The 19,070-nt window shown below is 35.3% G+C and overlaps 1 protein-coding gene across 1 annotated transcript in view; it reads left to right on the top strand.

The window, feature by feature from the left end:
• Window positions 1-19,070, top strand: part of LOC106869597 (HORMA domain-containing protein 1) — a 660,018-nt gene that overhangs the window by 330,629 nt on the left and 310,319 nt on the right. Inside the window, exon 11 of the mRNA XM_089352345.1 lies at window positions 12,185-12,284. Coding sequence (XP_089208471.1) covers window positions 12,185-12,284 — 100 coding nt within the window. The remainder of the gene's footprint in view (window positions 1-12,184; window positions 12,285-19,070) is intronic.

Below are 19,070 nucleotides of genomic sequence, written 5' to 3'. Positions count from 1 at the left end.
TATATATATATATATATGAATATATATATGTATATATATATATATATATATATATATATATATATATATGAATATATATATATATATACATATATAAGTCAGTAAATAGTGGGGTTGTGTTATATATATACATATATATATATATTCATATATATATATATATATACATATATATTTGGAAGGAATGGCAACAAAAGAAAGAAAGAGACCTCGATATTATGCAAATAGAGGAATGTATCTGTAAAGATATGTGACACTTATTCAGTAGCCATGATAAAACTCAGAGTTTCCGATGCCCGGGTGGGGTTCCGTTCCAACCATCTCTTCAGTTATCCAGCCACCGGAGATTCTTTTGAAAAATAACCGTTAGGGAAATAAGCAGGGAAAAATATACAAACATAAACAAAGGGAAATTACTGTGTGGTGTCAGAACCCGTCTAAATTTGCGTATATCATACACGCACGCACATATCTCAATGTGTGTATGTTTATATCTACATGCGCACGTATCCTCGCACATATAATGTTCCTTGTGCATGCCTATAAGCGCACTGAAAAAGTTTGGAGGGGAGAAAAACAGAAAAACTATATGTGGAAAAATACAAAAACCATTAACTCTATACCTATGTAAAAACCTAAAAATAATTAAAAATATATTATAATATCGAAATATAAAAACCAAAAATAAAAATATAAGATTCAGGTAAAAAGTGAAAAAGGTGAAAAAACTTAATATGGAAGCCTATCAGTGCTGCCCATCAGCACAAATATTAAAAAATATATAAAAAAAATATGTATATATAGTATAAGAAATAATTATAGAGACACAAAAAAAATATATATATGTAATAGAAAGCAAGTCCAATCTGTAGCCTCAGGGGGACCAAAAACGTAGCAAATATTTGGTCACATGTGGACATGATCCGAAGAGTTCAGTCTTTGAATTTAGACATGTGGTGGGGTCCAAGCTGCCTTTCCAAATAAGCCATCTTTCCATATCACACAGACTGCACCTTCCACTACCGCTGGTGTAGGGTTTACACTTAGCTAAGATCTTCCAATGGATGTTGTAACCGGCATCTTTATCTCTTAAAGACCATATATGACTGGATAATTTTGTCGTTTTTCTTTTATCCCAATGCTTAAAACTCAAAGTGTGATTATTGTATCTGGCCTTGAAATTACTCTCTGTGAAGCCCATGTATTTCTTCGTGGAAACTGCATTCTTAGTGGATACGGAATCTATGGTGGCTTAATAAATGATGGTTTTGGACATGCAAGCTCCATTTAGCGGTGCCCAGTACTCGATTTGATCCCATAAAAACAAATAAAATCAGTGACAGGCAGAGTCTTCTTGATAATCTAGTAACATCTATACTGTAGTAGAAGCAATATGTTCTTTGTCTATCGCCTTAACTTCTTGGAGATTTTAGGTATAATTATACTAATGTGTCCATCTGTTCTAATTTAATTAAATTCTGTCTTTGTGCAGCTGAGGATTGCTCTGCATTTTAAATTGATGTAATGATTGCATTGTTCAATTAAATGGAGTTGCATGAAACAATCGTACTGCATTACCTCTGGATATCCTTGTTGCTTATTTTGATTTATATATATATATATATATATATATATATATATATATATATATATATATATATATATATATAGTTTTTATTGAATGGGGTCCATAAAGAATCAAGGCATATCAAAGTGAAGAATGCCACAAATTGGTTAGACAAAACAGACTGTCAAGTTATTGATTGTCTTTGCAGAGAATACATTGATGAGAGAAGATCACTGTCATTTGGTAATCCACAATTCCAATATGATTCAAAAGTAATGAAAGATGAAGGGAAACTTAAGCATGGTGTTAAAACATAATAAAAACAGATAAATTGGTTATATGATGTTGCTAACAAGAAAACATGTACATAACTTCATGCACCGCATGCAATTTTCTGGTATGACCAGAAAGATAGGATTTGTGTATACAGGGGAGCTAGAAAGAAGTTAGATAGCATCATATGTAATGAAGCCAGTGGTATCTGCCCTAGATACAGAGGTAAAGACTGGAATAATATACAGACGGTTTGTGACAAAGCAAAAATAAGAACACATGGTACAAGGCTGACAAATATCAAGGAGTGATATTTGTAGTGGCCACACCCCATGGGGAATTAGCCTGTAGATTTAGGAAGTCTCTGAGGGAGACCAAACTTAGCATTAAGATTGTTGAGAAGCCAGAGAACTCCATCAGATTACAATTATGGAGGACATACCCCTTCGAAAATACTACATGCACTAATGAGAACTGAGTGGTATGTAAGACTAACCCTGTATACACACATACATACATTTACTAGTAGGTTGTTATGTAGGCAAATATATATATATAGGTAAATAGATATGTAGGTAAACAGATAAATACATTGGTAAGTCAACAGATAGGTACACAGGTAATATAGCTAGAGAAACACACACACACACACACACAAGGAGACAGAAATACATGACCATATATACACATGAAGACATGTAGAGACACATATCCATGCATAACAGATGCATGTACATAGTCACAAAGACTCATATACATAGACACACTCATATACACACATGCAAGGAAATAGAGGTGCACACTCAAACACACGCACATACATACACAAACATACACACACAAAAACACATACATATGCAGAATACATATGTACACACACATTCATACATGCATACATATGTGCATAGATATGCACACTAGTGCAAATACATGTGCATAAACAGACAAAAGGAACACAACTCCAATAATGGACAGAGTCAACATCCATTGACAAGGTTGCAAAAGCAATGAAAATATTGGAAAAGAGAAAAATATAAATAATAAATAAGAGGGAAATTGAACCAGTGAGTGTCTTAGATATTAAGGCAGTATGACTGCCCCCAGACACAACAAAATAATACAATTAGATTGCTTAATATGTTAATAGATTAATGACTTCTTTAGGATGTTTATGCCTGTCCTTTACAGATGACATTGCTTGGCTTAATGACTTCCTTAAGATATTAATGCCTATAACTATCCTTATATTTTACAACCTTATTACATTACCCACTCTCCTAGATTGGAGACACACCCTCTAGAATTTTATTGAATATTAGTCATACTGATAGAAATTTTACTTGTCAATGATCTGTTGATTAATCAACAAGTTATCATTCACCTGCTTATTTGGTGGCCTGATGAGTTGGGAGTTATATAACATATTAATCAATCAATTATATTATGCTTATTGCACAAAAATTTCTAATGAAACAATTGTAGCAATATCAGATAACCCATTTGTCTATTTTGTGTGTGTGTGTATGTGTGTGTGTAATGAAATGTTAGCGCTAAACAGTGCTTAGGCATAAGCAGAATTTAGGTTAGTTGAAATATGTTTGTGACATATTTCAACTGCTAAAAGGCAAATACACTGTAGTTACCCTGGAGAATATATCTCCTTTATGGTAAAAAAGTGTGAAAACATCTGGTTCATTCAGGATCCCATACATCGATGTTTCAAGCTTCTTGGCTCTTGTCACATATATAAGTGAAAATGGATGTGCTAGCTGTGTGACAAAGGTTGTGGCTTTTGATAGTATCGATGTTACTTGACCCAGTGAAATTCAAATAATTTTATAGCAGGTTTATTGTTTTGTATAAAGAATACAGCTAATATGAGAGAAAATCATGAAATATGAAGTTGGTATTTCTTCATTTCATATCTATAATGCACATTTCTGTGTTCAAGTATGCTAATCACATCATCAGACAGGAATCAGAATACAATTAAATTCAGTCAAGCTACATATATATATGCTTTAAAATAGTTGATTCATAAAAAGGCACACACACACACACACACACACAGATATAGGTGCATACCTGTGTCCACTCACAGCTATATATATATACATATGTATACCCTCGTTTTGGTCTAACTTGTCATTTAATGCTCGAAATGAAGAGTAGATAGACAGCTGACAACTGATGAAGGGTCATTCTTTGTGTTACTTGTCCTGTTTTCCATTTGTTTCTCTTGTTGTTTGCATATTGAACTCATTTGTTTTCGTACTTCATGTTGTTTACTGTTGGTGACATCCTGTACCCATATATGTATCATCATCATCATCATCATCGTTTAACGTCCACTTTCCATGCTAGCATGGGTTGGACGATTTGACTGAGGACTGGTGAAACCGGATGGCAACACCAGGCTCCAGTCTGATTTGGCAGAGTTTCTACAGCTGGATGCCCTTCCTAACGCCAACCACTCAGAGAGTGTAGTGGGTGCTTTTACGTGTCACCCGCACGAAAACGGCCATGTATATATATGGGAAAAGTAAGAAGAAAGAAGCAAAAAAAAAAAAAGCACAGTGAATATAAAAAAAAATAAAGGCTTTTTTATGAAAAGTAGCGATAAATAAATACAATTAGATGAACTGAGGTAGAATTAAGAGGAATTAAATTCATTATTTTGAATTGTTAAAGAGGTTCAAAGTCAAACCAGTATCGTCTTTACTTTTCACTGGCTTTGAATGTGCACTGATTATTAAATGGTGTTCGGGTCTACTAGTCCCTGAGTAAAAAAAGATTGTGTAAGGGAGGTAAGTAGTTCTGGACAAGGTGCAATTAGGGTCGATATAATACTGTAATATGAATAGTGTAAGGGATGTATGGGTGCTAGTGGTATTATTGGTAAGGTTAGTCGTGTTCTTTATTATGTTGTGTTCATGTTAAGTTGTGGATGATATTTATTGATGAAAGTTGCTTCTTTATTCATTCTTTGCTGTACTGAGGTGTTCTGTGAACATTGACAGAAGGGGAAAATTAGGAAATTAGGATTAAGGTTCCTAGCACACCTATCTATGTGTTCACTGACCTGTATCTGTCTGTATTGTGGGTGGCGGATTTGTTCTTCGACGGAGTGATATTCCTGTTTGGCCAATATATTGATTACCTCACCCTAAGCAGGTAATGGCATAGATTAGGTTTTCTGAGGCACAGGTGAAATTTGATTTAATCTTAAATATTAAACCTTGTTTAAAGTGGAACTCTGAACCCGCCAAAAGGTGGAGACATATGCCACAGTTAGACTGACCACATTTTTTCATTTTTAGTTCCCTTGTTAATGGATAAAGTCTTGCGCTGGTTAAAATTTTTTTCAATGATTTCGGTTGCATTTTGCTCTTGATAATTTTGTGTGAGCCTAAAATTTTGTTCATTGTTTTATCTCCTGTGAGAATGGGTAGATTTTGGATGATAGTGTTAAAAGCTTTGTTGTTTCTAGGGTTATGTGTGCAGATGTATGGGAGTATTTTTAAGTCTGGTTTAGTATTTCGGTTGACTTCCCTTAGTGTTCATACGTCTATTTCCTTTGCTCATTTAATCCCATCGTTTATTAATGACGTTGGGTAATGTCCCTTGATTAGTATTGATCTGAGTTCAAGGAATCTTTGTTCACAAGTATTGGTGTCCAAAACTATGGTACTGATTCTTTTTGCTAGATTGTAAGGTATATTCATTTTTATGTGTTTGGGGTGGCATGAGTTGAATAATAGATATTGTTTTGAATCTGTAGGTTTATAGAAGATGTCTGTTTTGGTGTGGTTATTGACTATTTTAATTCTGATGTCAAGAAAAGGGAGTTGTTTATTGCTGTGTTCCATGGTAAATTGTATGTTGCTATTGATATTGTTGAGCATTATTTTGAAATTGAGGAGTTTGTCCATGCTATCTTTCCAAAGTATAAAGCAATCATCTAAATACCTCTTCCAGTTCTCCTTTAAATAGCAATGAATTGAGGTGCCATATTTTTGTAGTGATTATTGGTATATTTTAAGTTCTAGGTAACCCATTACAAGGTTCGCAATCACTGGGGCAGCTTGGGCTCCCATTATAATTCCACATTTTTGTCAATAGTAGACTGTATCGAACATGAAATAGTTGTTCAGTAGGATGAATTTCAGTGCTGTCATTATGAATCTGTGGTTGATGCATCCTGGGATCTCTGGGTATTTTTCTAGCCAAAAGGTGATTGCTTCTATGCCATAATCATGTAGGATATTGGTGTGCAGGTTCACCACATCGAATGATACTAACAGGGTTCCTTCATTTATTCTCTTCGGGAGGTGGTTAAGCATGTCTAAGTCATCCCCGATGAAGCTTTTCACATATTTTAGAAACGGTTTGAGTAAGATGTCGAGGAAGTTGCTCAAACAGGGTCTTAGTTTGAGGTAAGTAGGAGGAGGAACATTAATGCTTAGGCTTGGAGAATCTTTGCAATATGTAGATATTTGTGTATTTTAGGTAATTTGTAGAGTAGACTTGGTTTGTATTTAAAATTAGATAAATAGTCAATTTCTTTTTTAGTGAGGCCCTTTCCATGTATTTGAAGTAAGGAGGATAAGTTTTTAAGTGTCTGTTTTCTGTGGGTTATATTGTACTATCTTCTCATAGTAAATATTATTTTCCAGCATGGAGAGTACTAAATTTTTATAGTACTCTGTGTCCATCACTACTACCGCACTTCCTTTATTGGCTTCTTTAATCGTCAGATTTGTATCATTTTTTAACTCGATTAGGTTTTTCCACTCATTTGTGTTAAGGCTGGATTTAATTCCTTGTTTTTGTAGGGTATTGAAAAGAAAGTTGGTAATGTGTTCACCAAAATCATCAAGTACTTTATTTCTCCATTTTGTAGGACAGTATTCGTTTTTGTTTTTTACTAACGAGTCATCTTCACTGGTGTAGTTGTGGAGTGCTTCTGAGAGGTGCAATTTGCAACAAAAATCCATAGTGTTATCCTTAATTTCATTTGGGTTTGATCTGCAAGGGGTTGGTGTAAACTTTAAACCCCATGCTAGAATTTTAGTTTGTGTAGTACTTAGGATTTTCTTTGATAAGTTGATTATTTTCGGTTGTACATTTTGTTCCATTTCACATCACTGTTTCTTTGATTTAGGTCTAAAAAAAGGGTTCTAGGAGGTGGATTGTTGTGGGAAGTCTGTATTGTTGTTTGGTTTGGTGAGGAAAAAATGGGATGTAGTGTGTCTGTGGTAGTATGTTTGTGGTGGGGTGACTGTAGCAGACTAGATTATGGGGATCTTGTTCAAAACGGGGGCACCAGTTTTCATTAATGTTTTATGTAGTGTTTTTGGTACCGAAAGACTTTCAAACTTTGTATACTTATCTATTTTGTGTTATAGAACAGAAAAAAATTTTTGTATTCGAATTTATTTCATGTAAAAAATTGTCTTATTTCGATAATTTCAACCAATCACTGACAAGTATTCAGCTGTTTACACTTACTCCTTTGGCAGTTTAAGCGGTGTAAAGCGTATTTAATCTCCATTTATAATTTCGTTAACATCTGCCTGAACTATATGTGTACATTTGCTTCTTTCATTTTCTTTCACGCGTGTTTATTTCGTTAACATCTGCCTGAACTGTATGAAAGGTTTATTAGCTACTGCCTAACCCTAACCCTAACCCTAACCCTACTGCCAATATGCTTCAGCCATTTTTTGACAAGGAAATAATAATTTTATCACCGCCAGAATTGTTTGAGAATCGTTTGTTTACGTAGTCAGCACTTAATGTATTCGGCTGAATGGACGTCAGTCATTGGTTGAAATTACAGAAATACGACAACTTTAACATGAAATAACTTGCGATGTACGTTTTTTTTGTTAAGAAGACTAAGAGAAAAAGATGTTTATATGACACATTCTACCAGTGTCCCAAGTTTCAAAGTGTTTCGTTAAGAAAATACTGGTGCCCCCGTTTTGAACAAGATCCGATTATGGTTGTACTGAAGGTTGTTATATTGTCTATGGTTGATGTGGTTTTGGTTAAATTTATTTTTCATTTTGTAATGTGGGTGGAGGGAGAAATTATGTTGTCTAGTTAGGTTGTGTCTAGTTGAATGCTTTAAGTATCCATATTGAGGGTTAAGTCTGGGAGGCAAATTTTTCCATTGACTGTAAGATGTTGGGAGTAGACTGGTAGGTAGTGGTTCCCGAAAGTTTAGGTTAGTTTGGAGACTTGGATGGATCTTTTGATTTGTATGCAGGAGTCCTTGAAAATTATGTCTGGATTTTCTATTACAAGCTGAATTCCTATTTGTTGTTTGAATGTTAGTTTTGGGTATAAGGGAGGTTAGGTCGGTGGAGTTGTGTCCCCTAGATTGTCTGTGGTTTGAGTTAGATAAATGTGGATTCATTTCTGCGTATAGTTTCTATTTTCAACCATATTTCTATTATATATATATATATATATATATATATATATGCATATATATGTATGTTATTTATATTATTATGGAGGCGCAATGGCCCAGTGGTTAGGGCAGTGGACTTGCAGTCATAGGATCACGGTTTCGATTCCCAGACCAGGCGTTGTGAGTCTTTATTGAGCGAAAACCCCTAAAGCTCTACGAGGCTCCGGCAGGGGATGGTGGCGAACCCTACTGTACTCTTTCACCACAACTTTCTCTCACTCTTACTTCCTGTTTCTGTTGTGCCTGTAATTCAAAGGGTCAGCCTTGTCACACTGTGTCACGCTGAATATCCCCGAGAACTACGTTAAAGGTACACATGTCTGTGGAGTGCTCAGCCACTTGCACGTTAATATCACGAGCAGGCTGTTCCGTTGATCGGATCAACTGGAACCCTCGACGTCAATATTATTATACATACATACATACACTTATGCATGCATATATTAAATACAAAATTATAAATTATGAACCACCTTGTGGCCGAGCATAATTAATGGACAGTACCAGACAGTCATCCAGTATGATTGACAAGAACAGTATTGCTAGATCCATTTCACACTATGTATGCAAAAAATTTACATCTAACTAGGCAGAATGACAAGGGTAAAAAGAAACCACTTGGCTTCAGGAAAACTGTAATAAAACCTGAGGAGAGCATGATTTTATCAAAACCTTTTGGTGGAAGACTTCTAGAGTTATATCTCTTATTGTGGATTAAAAAGAGGTAATAAAGTAATTAGGTAAAGTCATATAGTAAGGTAAGGTAGATTAGTAAAAGACACAAACTGTCTGTAACTGTGCTTTATATGCACACAAATAAATGAGAAGGAAGGAGGGAAAGACAGTGAGTGGGAGACAAGTAGAGAGATAGAGAGGTGTGGAGGATTACAAGGGTCAACTGAAAAGTTCATAGACTGACCAAGAGACTCTAATGGAATGTGACCAAATGAGGTTTATTTTTCAACATAGTCCCTTTGCAGTCCACACACTTGCAGTGCTTGGATCCCATTGGTGAAGAAGCTTTCATTCTGTTGCTCAAAAATAGTAATCAACAGTAGACATGATGACATCATCCCTGTGATACTGGCTCCCAGTCAAGTAATTTTTCATGTTGGTGAACAGATGAGAGTTGTTTCCACTGCATGGATTGTCTCTTTGTCTTTGGCTCAAAGTAATGGACCCAACACTCATCCTGAGTTAAGAAATGTTCAGAGAAACCAATTGAATCTACCTCAAACAATGTCAGATTTTCCTGGGATATGATCAGCTTGGCGCACTTTTGATCAGGTGTCAGATTTGACACCCACCAAGCAGAAACCTTCATTATGCCAAGTTCATTATGCAGAATATTCTCAGTTCTTTCATAGGATATGTTAATAGTATTGGCTATTTGATTTATTGTCGATCACCTGTCATCTATCATCATGTGGTAAACACAACCAATGTTTTCTTCAGTGGTGGCAGTTGCAGTATGTCCAGACCTTGGGTCACCTTCAAGACTCTTTCCCGCTTAAATTCAGTTGTCTACTTTCACACTGTTGATAAAGCTGTTGTACCATCCCCTAATGTAGCAACCATATCAGCATGAATGTCATTTAGGACTAAACCCTTTTTCTGCAGGTACTTGATAATTTCCTGATGCCAAATTTTGTTGATTTTCAAGAGAAGTTGCTACTAGTTACTTTTAAAGTGTTCTTTAAATAGTCAGATATCAGTTTACCTGAAAAGAAACAATTATTAATAAGAATAGTTGAAATTAATGCATGCAAGATTTCACAGCTGTAGCATCACTCCTTCATAGTCAGCCTATAAACTTTTCAGCCTGCTCTTGTACTTAGAATGTTCATTACATTAGAAGAGAGCAAATCTCATATTAAAGCAATTACTAGTCTGCTATTTGGAGAGACTTGACTAGTTTCTGAGAATATATTTATGCTCATAGATCATAAAAACATTTATTTTGGAGTTCAAAGAGACCTCCAGATGACGAGAACCCTTCAGAATCATCCTCATCTTAACAAAGCAGAGCCTTCATCTCTTGCTGCTGTTAAGATATGGCCTGCATCTTTCACTCAGCCTCCAGTTGAAATCAAACATCACATATGTCAAGATAGCATCATAAGATTTAACCTTTCCTGGATTTACAGAAGACCTATAGCTGTTCAGTCACATCTTGACAAGGTTTTCTTACATATCACTGTACTTGCATTATCCCTCAGGGGTCATTGGCTACAACCTCCACTCCCTATATAACTGTTTCTGCATTATTTTGGCTATTAAGTGAGCAAGTGTTATTATTTCTTCATAAGCATGTAAACATCTATTTAGGAGGATTAATGGTAGCAAAAAGAGAGCCTCTCATCTCTCTCTATGATGCAACAATCATGGTAGGGGCAGAGCTAGGTTTACTGCATTGTGGATTTTTATCCTTCTGTATTTAGGTAACTGTTGTGTAAGGTACTCATGTTAGCTAAAAATTATGGATATTAGTGAAAGGGATATAATGCTTGCCAGCAGATCAGCTTTTTTTGACACTGTGTTGGAAGTTTTTGACAGTACTGGTATCTGTGACCATTAAAGTTGTATTTTCTAAACACCCTATATAGAAAATTCTCTTCAACCACCTTTGGCCTATATAGAGATGACTCCTTGGTCATATCTAAAGGTGCAAATGGACACACCCTAGATTGAATCAGAAAAGGTCTATACTCTCACTACCTTTGATCTTAGGATTATCATAGATACAAATCTGTCAATAGTTACCATTTTAGCTGAGTTACAGTATTTTCCCGCTGCGACCCTTATTATTTAAAAACCTCATGCAAAATGTAACTAAGAGGATCTTCAAATCCTCCAGTAAGCATATTCTTTTATTCTTTTGCTTGTTTCAGTCATTTGACTGTAGCCATGCTGAAGCACTACCTTTTAGTCAAAGAAATTGACCCCCTGTGCTTATTCTTTGTAAGCCTGGTACTTATTCTATCAGTCTCTTCTGTTAAACTGCTAAGTATGGGGATGTAAACACACCTACATCGGTTGGTAAACAATGGTAGGGAAGCACAGACACATAAACATATCCGTATATTTGATGGACTTCTTTCAGTTCCCATTTACCAAAATCCACTCATAAGGCTTTGGTTGGCCTGAGGCTATAGTAGAAGACACTTGCCCAAAGTGTCATGCAGCAGGACTAAATCCAGAACCATGTGCATGGGAAACAAGCTTCTTACCACACAGCTATGCCTGTGCCTTAATATGATTCTTAAAACAGCTAGTAATCACAGCTTCATTATAGTAAGAGGCCACTACCCCTTACTATAATGTGGCTGTGGCTGCTAGCAGTTTCAAGAAATAAATTCATTATATGCTTGACCCATGCCGACACAAAAAGCACTACCATAAAGTCATTTGGTTCTCACACTTTTCTCTCTAAATGTTAAAATCTGTGTATGTAGGGCTATTCTTAGATTAACAGAAACATTTTATATTTGCACATAAATATAGAAAACTATTCATTAGTTTTCTATATTTCTTTTAGCTGCATAACAAATATGAAGCAGTCTTAGCTAATAGTTTCAGACATAACATAGAGGTAAACTATTCATGCAGAGGTAGTAACACATGCCTGCTTAACAGCCAATATGCCAAGAGACCATTATGTATGAAGTGGAAGCCATACCCAGGTATTCCAGTGGGTTGAAGCTAGTGCAATGGAACAATTTCTATATTTTAAACATTCTTCTTTAAAAGTTTATTTTTATCAGGTTTGGTGGTGTTATGTATTTAACATTTTATTATTACATTAACATTTAATTAATGATATATTGCAAGTAATATTTTATTTTTCCTTTTTTTTTTTGTAGAATTAAACTAAGAATTAAAACCAATAAAGAACAGTTTGAAGAAAAAGATAGCATGGAAGCTACTTTAAGAAAAAGCTACATTTCTACAAATTCAGAAAAGGTTAAATGTTTTAGATTAATGATATTGCATTACTGAAAAATTATAATCAAAATTTTTATTACTAAATTTTAAATTTGCAGTGGATTGTTATTTCTTTTATATGAATTGCATATCCTACTTTTATTTATTGAATCATTGAGATTTTCATTGATGATACTTAAACAGCAGGCCTGAAATTTTGAAACTATGATTTAAAAAAAAATTTAATGCAAAAGTTTTATTATTGAATTAAAATATATTAGTAAATGAAATTCTAGTAAATCTCTTCCATAGATGGAAGTAATATGTTAATGCCATTTTTAACAGTTTTTATAACTCTTTTCAAATTATTTAAATTAAATAGAAAGCAGTTATGAGCAGGTCAGAATGTTCTTAATTGTATATACTAATAGAAGTTGCTATGCTAATTTCCTTAGCATTCTGAGAATGCATAACTATAGTTGAGATTTCTTTACTATAGTAATATTGTTTCTAGACATTGTGATCTCTTGTAGACTTGGAACTGTACTAAGACTTGAAACTACATCCTTTTTAATTTATATTTGCTTAGAACATTTTGACTCTCTGCACTTCACATACTATATTACTACTCCTGCACCTTTTTCTTCATTCATTATTGTCACCGATCAAACTATTATGCTGGTGCTTGCATTTTTGATCAGGTGTGAAGAGTTTGGAATTGACAGTTATGAGTAAAAAGTGGAAAAGTAAACAGGTTCTGTACATACCTGTGGCAAAGTTGACCTTGGCAAGATTTGAATTTAGAGTATAGAGATGATCATCCTATGTAAGTAGGCAACAGTGTATCTCATTTCTAAAAAGTGAAACCTCTCTAACTCTGCTGACAGCCAACTTACTATTCACTCTTCAACATTTTAAAGGTAATGGAAACAATTGCTAGCAACAACCCTCAAAGACCACCACTATGTTTCCATAGATCAGAATCTAATTAGAAACTGTCACTTTTAAAAACTTTTGTCATGTCATGTTATTGCTTTTGACATCAACAACTCGCTTAACCTTGTGTAGCATGAAAACTTAGCAAAGTTATCCATCTATAGATGCCACCTATCTCTCTACTAGGGCCAGAAGCTTCCTCACTAACTCACATTATCATCTCTGGCATCCTCTGTATTGTTAGTATCCCCACACCCTTTCTTCTGCACATAGAAAATACTCCTATGGACTTCTGTCGATCCTTAACCTTCTATATCATCCATATAACCATACTATCTCATACCATACCTTCAATACTTTAAGGAATTTCACTGAGAACATGATGACTTAGTCTTTTTCAATGGTACAAAGATATGTTTGCTACATACATCAAAGTGACTATTTTGTTCCTCACTCCATTCAGTCATGATCAATCAAAACATAGCCAAAACTGCAACACAAAGACAAAAGTTTCAAGACATACATCAGCCCTGATCAGGTGCTAACATTCTGTGAAATTTAAAGTAGACCAACATTAGAGTGCTACTTATGTATATGAAATGTAACTGCTGCTACAAATGACCTTGGATACATCTAAAAGAAGGTTATTTCACTGGTTGGTAAAGATTCACTTATCAAGATGATGCTTAAACCACAAGCTCACATAAACCCTGTTTCCTCATCTTGCCTCTTCTACCACTATCACAACAGTTACTTCTCTGAACAAGTTAGCTGCTTTCTCTCTCCTCTCATCCATCTCTCCACATTATTGCTGATATACTTTGTGATTATTATTAAGGTGATATATTGATAGGGCCATTAGAATATTGAACAAAATACCTTGAAATATTTCTTCTGATTCTTTACTTTCTGAGTTCAAATTACTCTAAGATCAATTCTGCCTCTTATCCTTTTGAGGCCTTATGAGCTCATGGATGTTATCTAACCATCTTGTTTGCAGTCTATCCCTGGGTCTCCTGCCAGTTCATTTTGCCCATAAAACCTGTCCAATGATTCTTTCCTGGGACATTCTTACCACATGTGTTAGAGTCATTTTAATGAGTGACAGAGGGAGGAGGCTGAATTAAGTGCGAGAATTGCAGAAACTGGTTTAGTAATGCACCATTTTCAGCATTCAGTCATCAGAAGATGGGAGGTATGTGTAAAAGCTAAACTTGCTATTTTCAGTTCAGTGTTTATGCCTACCCTTATCTATGGTCATAAATTTTGGGTAATGATTGACATAATACGACTGTGAATACAAGTGGTAGAAATGGTGTTCCTCTGAAAGGTCTTTGAAGCAATGTTACTCATAGAGTTCATAAATCAAAGCAATAGAAACATAGAAGCATCAATAATATTAATATGCCAATTTGTTCTTTTTGTATGTTCCTGTCATGTGTATCACACTTACTTCAAAGAAGTGAGTGGCAAAGCGAGAGAGAGGAGGACAGAGAGGAAGTAAGCAAGAAAGAGAGAGAGAGAGAGTGAAAGAGACAGTAAGTGGTGACAGCTTTCTTTTTGTGTTTTTAAATGTTTCAGAGAGGAAGCAACAGAGAAAGAGAGTGAATGAGACAGTGAGTGGTGATGGCATTTGTTTTGTGTTTTTAAATGTTTATCACATTGCAAGAAAAGTAGATACATAGATAAATACACACATTGTTAAATTAAAAGCGGGAGAGAGGAGAGACACAGTGGAAGTGAGAGAGACAGTAAATACATAGATCCAAAGAAAAGTTGATATATAGACACAGCAAATATTGCACGTCACTTTCACTTTCCGTTACCATACAAGGATAAAATTAACTTGCAAGTGGCTGAGTACTCTACAGACATGCATATCATTAACGTAGTTCTCAGGGAGATTCAGCCTCACACAGAATATGACAAGGCTACAACTCACTTTGGCCAGCTGAGTGGACTGGAGCAAGATAAACCTTCAAGTGGTTGGAAGAAAACGAAAAAAGATCCTATATAGAGGCAGGAAAACTTTTTTAGTCATTAGGGTCACTGTGGGTGTTAATCTGGTCCTAACAGCGGCATTTGTGGGTCTCAAAAATCTGGAGGCCAAGGCCCCAGAAAAATATTGATGTGCAGACTGTTGTTATCAAACTGAGCATGAGTTGAGGGCAAATATAAGACAGAATAGCAATTATTTCATTTTAGCTTTCTCTGCTTATATTAAACACATGATGTTTTTGCCTTACAATATGGAACATTTCCTTTTCTTTCATTCTTTTTTAAAAAATGGTACTCCATCGGTTACGATGACGAAGTTCCTGTTTATCTGATCTATGAACAATCCACTCATAAAATTAACACGCAAGTGGCTGAGTACTCCACAGACATGCATACCATGAGGTAGTTCTCAGGGAGATTCAGTCTCACACAGAATGTGACAAGGCTGACCCCTTTGAATTACAGCTACAACTCATTTTTGCCAGCTGAGTGGACTGCAGCAAGGTGAAGTAGAGTACCTTGCTCAAAAACAGCACACCGCAGGGAATTGTACCCATGACTTTGCAATCGTAGATTGAACATCCCTAACCAATGAGCCACGTACCTTCACTCTCTTAACTGTAGAGAAAAGGAGCGACACAGACAAAGAAAGGAAAGTCTCAGTCATGTACAATGACAATTAGACTGAAATACAATCAATCTTTTCTAGCTTCTTTGCTTTTAACAATAAAAAAGAGGGAAAGACATTTAGTAATGAATAAAGGGAAAGTCTTTCAGGTGTTTACGTTTTTATTCTAGGAGTTCTAGAATGATTGACTGTTAGTTCTCTTTTCTTTCCCTCACCCCTGGTACCTATTCACCTTCTTTCATAGTTCTTCATGTCTTTTAGTTGGGTGGGGGGAATGACCAAGTTTTTTTTCAGGCATGTTTAATGTTTTCTCTACAAAATACAAACAAGTCCCTCCACCCTTCCTTTTTTTTTCTTTGCATACAAAAATTAATGCAAATTTCGAACAGGTTATAGCTGTGAAAAGAGCCCAGAAAAATGGGTAACACCCCCTACAAAATGGGTGGGGGAGAAATGTTGCTAACAGGTGGCTACACAAAATTAAACTCTATACTTTAAAGAGTGTTTTCTACTATAGCCTCGGGCCAACCAAACTGAAAGAAGCCTGTCATATATATATATTATATATTTTTTTATATATTTTTTTTTGTTGTGTCTGTGTTTGTCTCCCCACCATCATTGTTTGACAACTGATGTTGGTGTGTTTGCATCCCTGTAACTTAGCTGTTCAGCAGAAGAGACTGATGAAATAAGCACTAGGCTTACAGAGAATAAGCGCAGGGGTTGATTTCTTCAACTAAAGGGCAGTGCTCCAGCATGGCCACAATCAAATGACTGAAATAAGCAAAAGAATAAAAGAATACCAGAAGAAGGTTATGTACCACTAAACCAAGAATGTTCTTTGAATATGTACGACGTATTTTAAGGCTAAATAGTAATTCTATTTACGTTTGCATAACTGAGATATTTTGGTTGGATTATATAGTCATTGGTTTTACACATCTTTCTATATTCTATAACTCTCACGATATAGAAACATTTCTCATGGCATCAGCACACAATTTACCGATGCTTACATTTTTTATGTTTTCTGTGAATTTTTCATGGGTCCAGCTAGTTATTGTTATTATCATTATCATATATGGAAGGTGTCCTTGTTTGTCTCCTCTGTGTGTAGCCCCTTGTGGGCAGTAAAGAAATAGGTATTTTGCCCTTGCTACATTCTGAGTTCAAATTTCACCAAGGTTGACTTTGCCTTTCAACTTTTGAGATCAATGAATTAAGTACCAGTGAAACACTGAAGTTGATGTAACTGACTAGTCCGCCCCACCCAAATTTCAGTCCTTGTGCCTTTAGTAGAAAGGATTGTTGTTATTATTATTATTATTATGCTCAGTAGTTTTATTTTTATAATGTGCTTTCACTTCACTACCGAGCGCAGCTCTGTGTGCCTTGGGTATGTGCTGTGGTTTGCTGTGATGCTCTTATGGTTACTGTATTGAAAGTGTTTTGCGTAGGATGTGTGCAGTGCCCAGTAGTGCAATTTTCTGTATGTTATATATATTTGTAAGTCCTGGTGTTTTTGTTATGTATTTGTCTGAATATTTTTTTATTATACCTAAGGCACCTACTATGATAGGAATTGTTTCTGTTTTTAGATTCCACATTCAAGTTTCCTCTATTTCCAGGTCTTTGTATTTTGAAAGTTTTTCCATTTCTTTTAGAGAAACGTTGTCATCTGCTGGTATTGATACATCAATTAGAAAGCATTTTTTTCTTCATGATCTTTGACAACTATATCTGGTCTATTGGCCTTAATTTCTCTATCTGTGTGTATTGGCATATCCTAGAGTATGGTTGCTTTCTCGTTTTCTGTGACCTTTTCTGGCGTGTGTTTATACCATCTTTTTTCTGTTGTTATTCCATAGTGTTGGCATAGCTTCCAGTGTATATAGGTCCCAGCTCTGTCGTGTCTGTGAATATATTCCTTCTTAGCCAGGACAGGGCAGCCAGAGATAATATGATTTATTGTTTCTTGTCCATCTCCACATATTCTACAGTTACTTGTTATGTTTCTTTTCATTATATGTTTTTGGTAATTTCTGGTGGGGAGGCTTTGGTCTTGTGCAGCAATTAAAAATCCTTTAGTCTCTGCTTTGAGTCCTGAGCTTCTCAACCATTGCTGGGATTTTTCTCTGTCTATTTCTTTTGCATTTAGTTTAGCCCAGTATTTACCATGTAGGGGATTTTCTTGCCATCGTTTTATCATGGTCCGTTGCTGTTCTAGTTTTAGTTTGGATTTCATTTGTTTTATAGCTTTTGTTGTTTCTTCTTCTTCTTCTTCTTCTTCTTCGTATTTGTTAGGTAGATTGATTTCTTGTTTGTATTTGTCAGCTTCCTTAAATACTGAAAACACTTTTTTTGTTTTGCTCGTGTTTTGTGGCTATTTGTATTAGTTTTCCTTGCTTCTGGAGTAGGTATTTTTGCAGTCCTATAGTGGTTATTTTATAATAGTTTTCCAGCTGTATAAGACCCCTGCCACCTTCTGTACGTTGTATATATAGCCTTTCTATGTCAGATTTTGGGTGGTGCATCCTATATCCTGTCATTATTTTTCTTGTTTTCCTGTCTATTTTAAATAGTTCGTTTAGTGTCCAGTTAAGGATATTGTAGCTGTAACTTATTACTGGGACAGCTAAAGTGTTGATACCTATTATCTTGTTTTTAGCATTGAGCTCTGTTTTTAGTATTGATCTAACTCATCTATAGTACTCTTTCTTTATTTTTTCTTTCATTTGTGTATGTTGTATCCTATCTAGTTCACTGACTCCTAAATATTTGTATGGTTGGCTTTCGTCTAGTTCTCTTATTTCATTGGCTTTATCTAGTGTTATATTGCTACTTTTAACTAATTTTCCTCTTTTCAGGGTTGCTTTGGCACATTTTTCTAATCCGAATTTCATATCTATTTCCTTGGTAAAGCCGTGTACTGTCTGTAGTAGTGTTTCTAGCTCTTTGTCATTTTTAGCATATAATTTTAGGTCATCCATATATAAAAGGTGGCTGACTGTTTTTCCGTAGCATTTGTAACCGCAACCAGTTCCATTTAGCAATTCAGTTAAAGGTGTGAGTGCCAAGCAGAACAGGAGTGGAGAGAGCGTGTCTCCCTGGAATATTCCTCTTCTAATGGGGATGGCTTTCGTTTTCACAAGTCCCTCTTTTGTTTGGAGCTGTAGCACTGTCTGCCATTTGTTCATAGAGTGCCTTATGTATTTTATAATAATTGGTGCCACCTTGTTTATGGCTAGTGTTTCGAGAATCCA

This window comes from Octopus bimaculoides, chromosome 5 (assembly GCF_046866305.1).
Source record: "Octopus bimaculoides isolate indiv1 chromosome 5, ASM4686630v1, whole genome shotgun sequence".
Lineage (NCBI taxonomy): Eukaryota > Metazoa > Mollusca > Cephalopoda > Octopoda > Octopodidae > Octopus > Octopus bimaculoides.
This window is presented reverse-complemented; position numbering and strand designations above follow the sequence as displayed.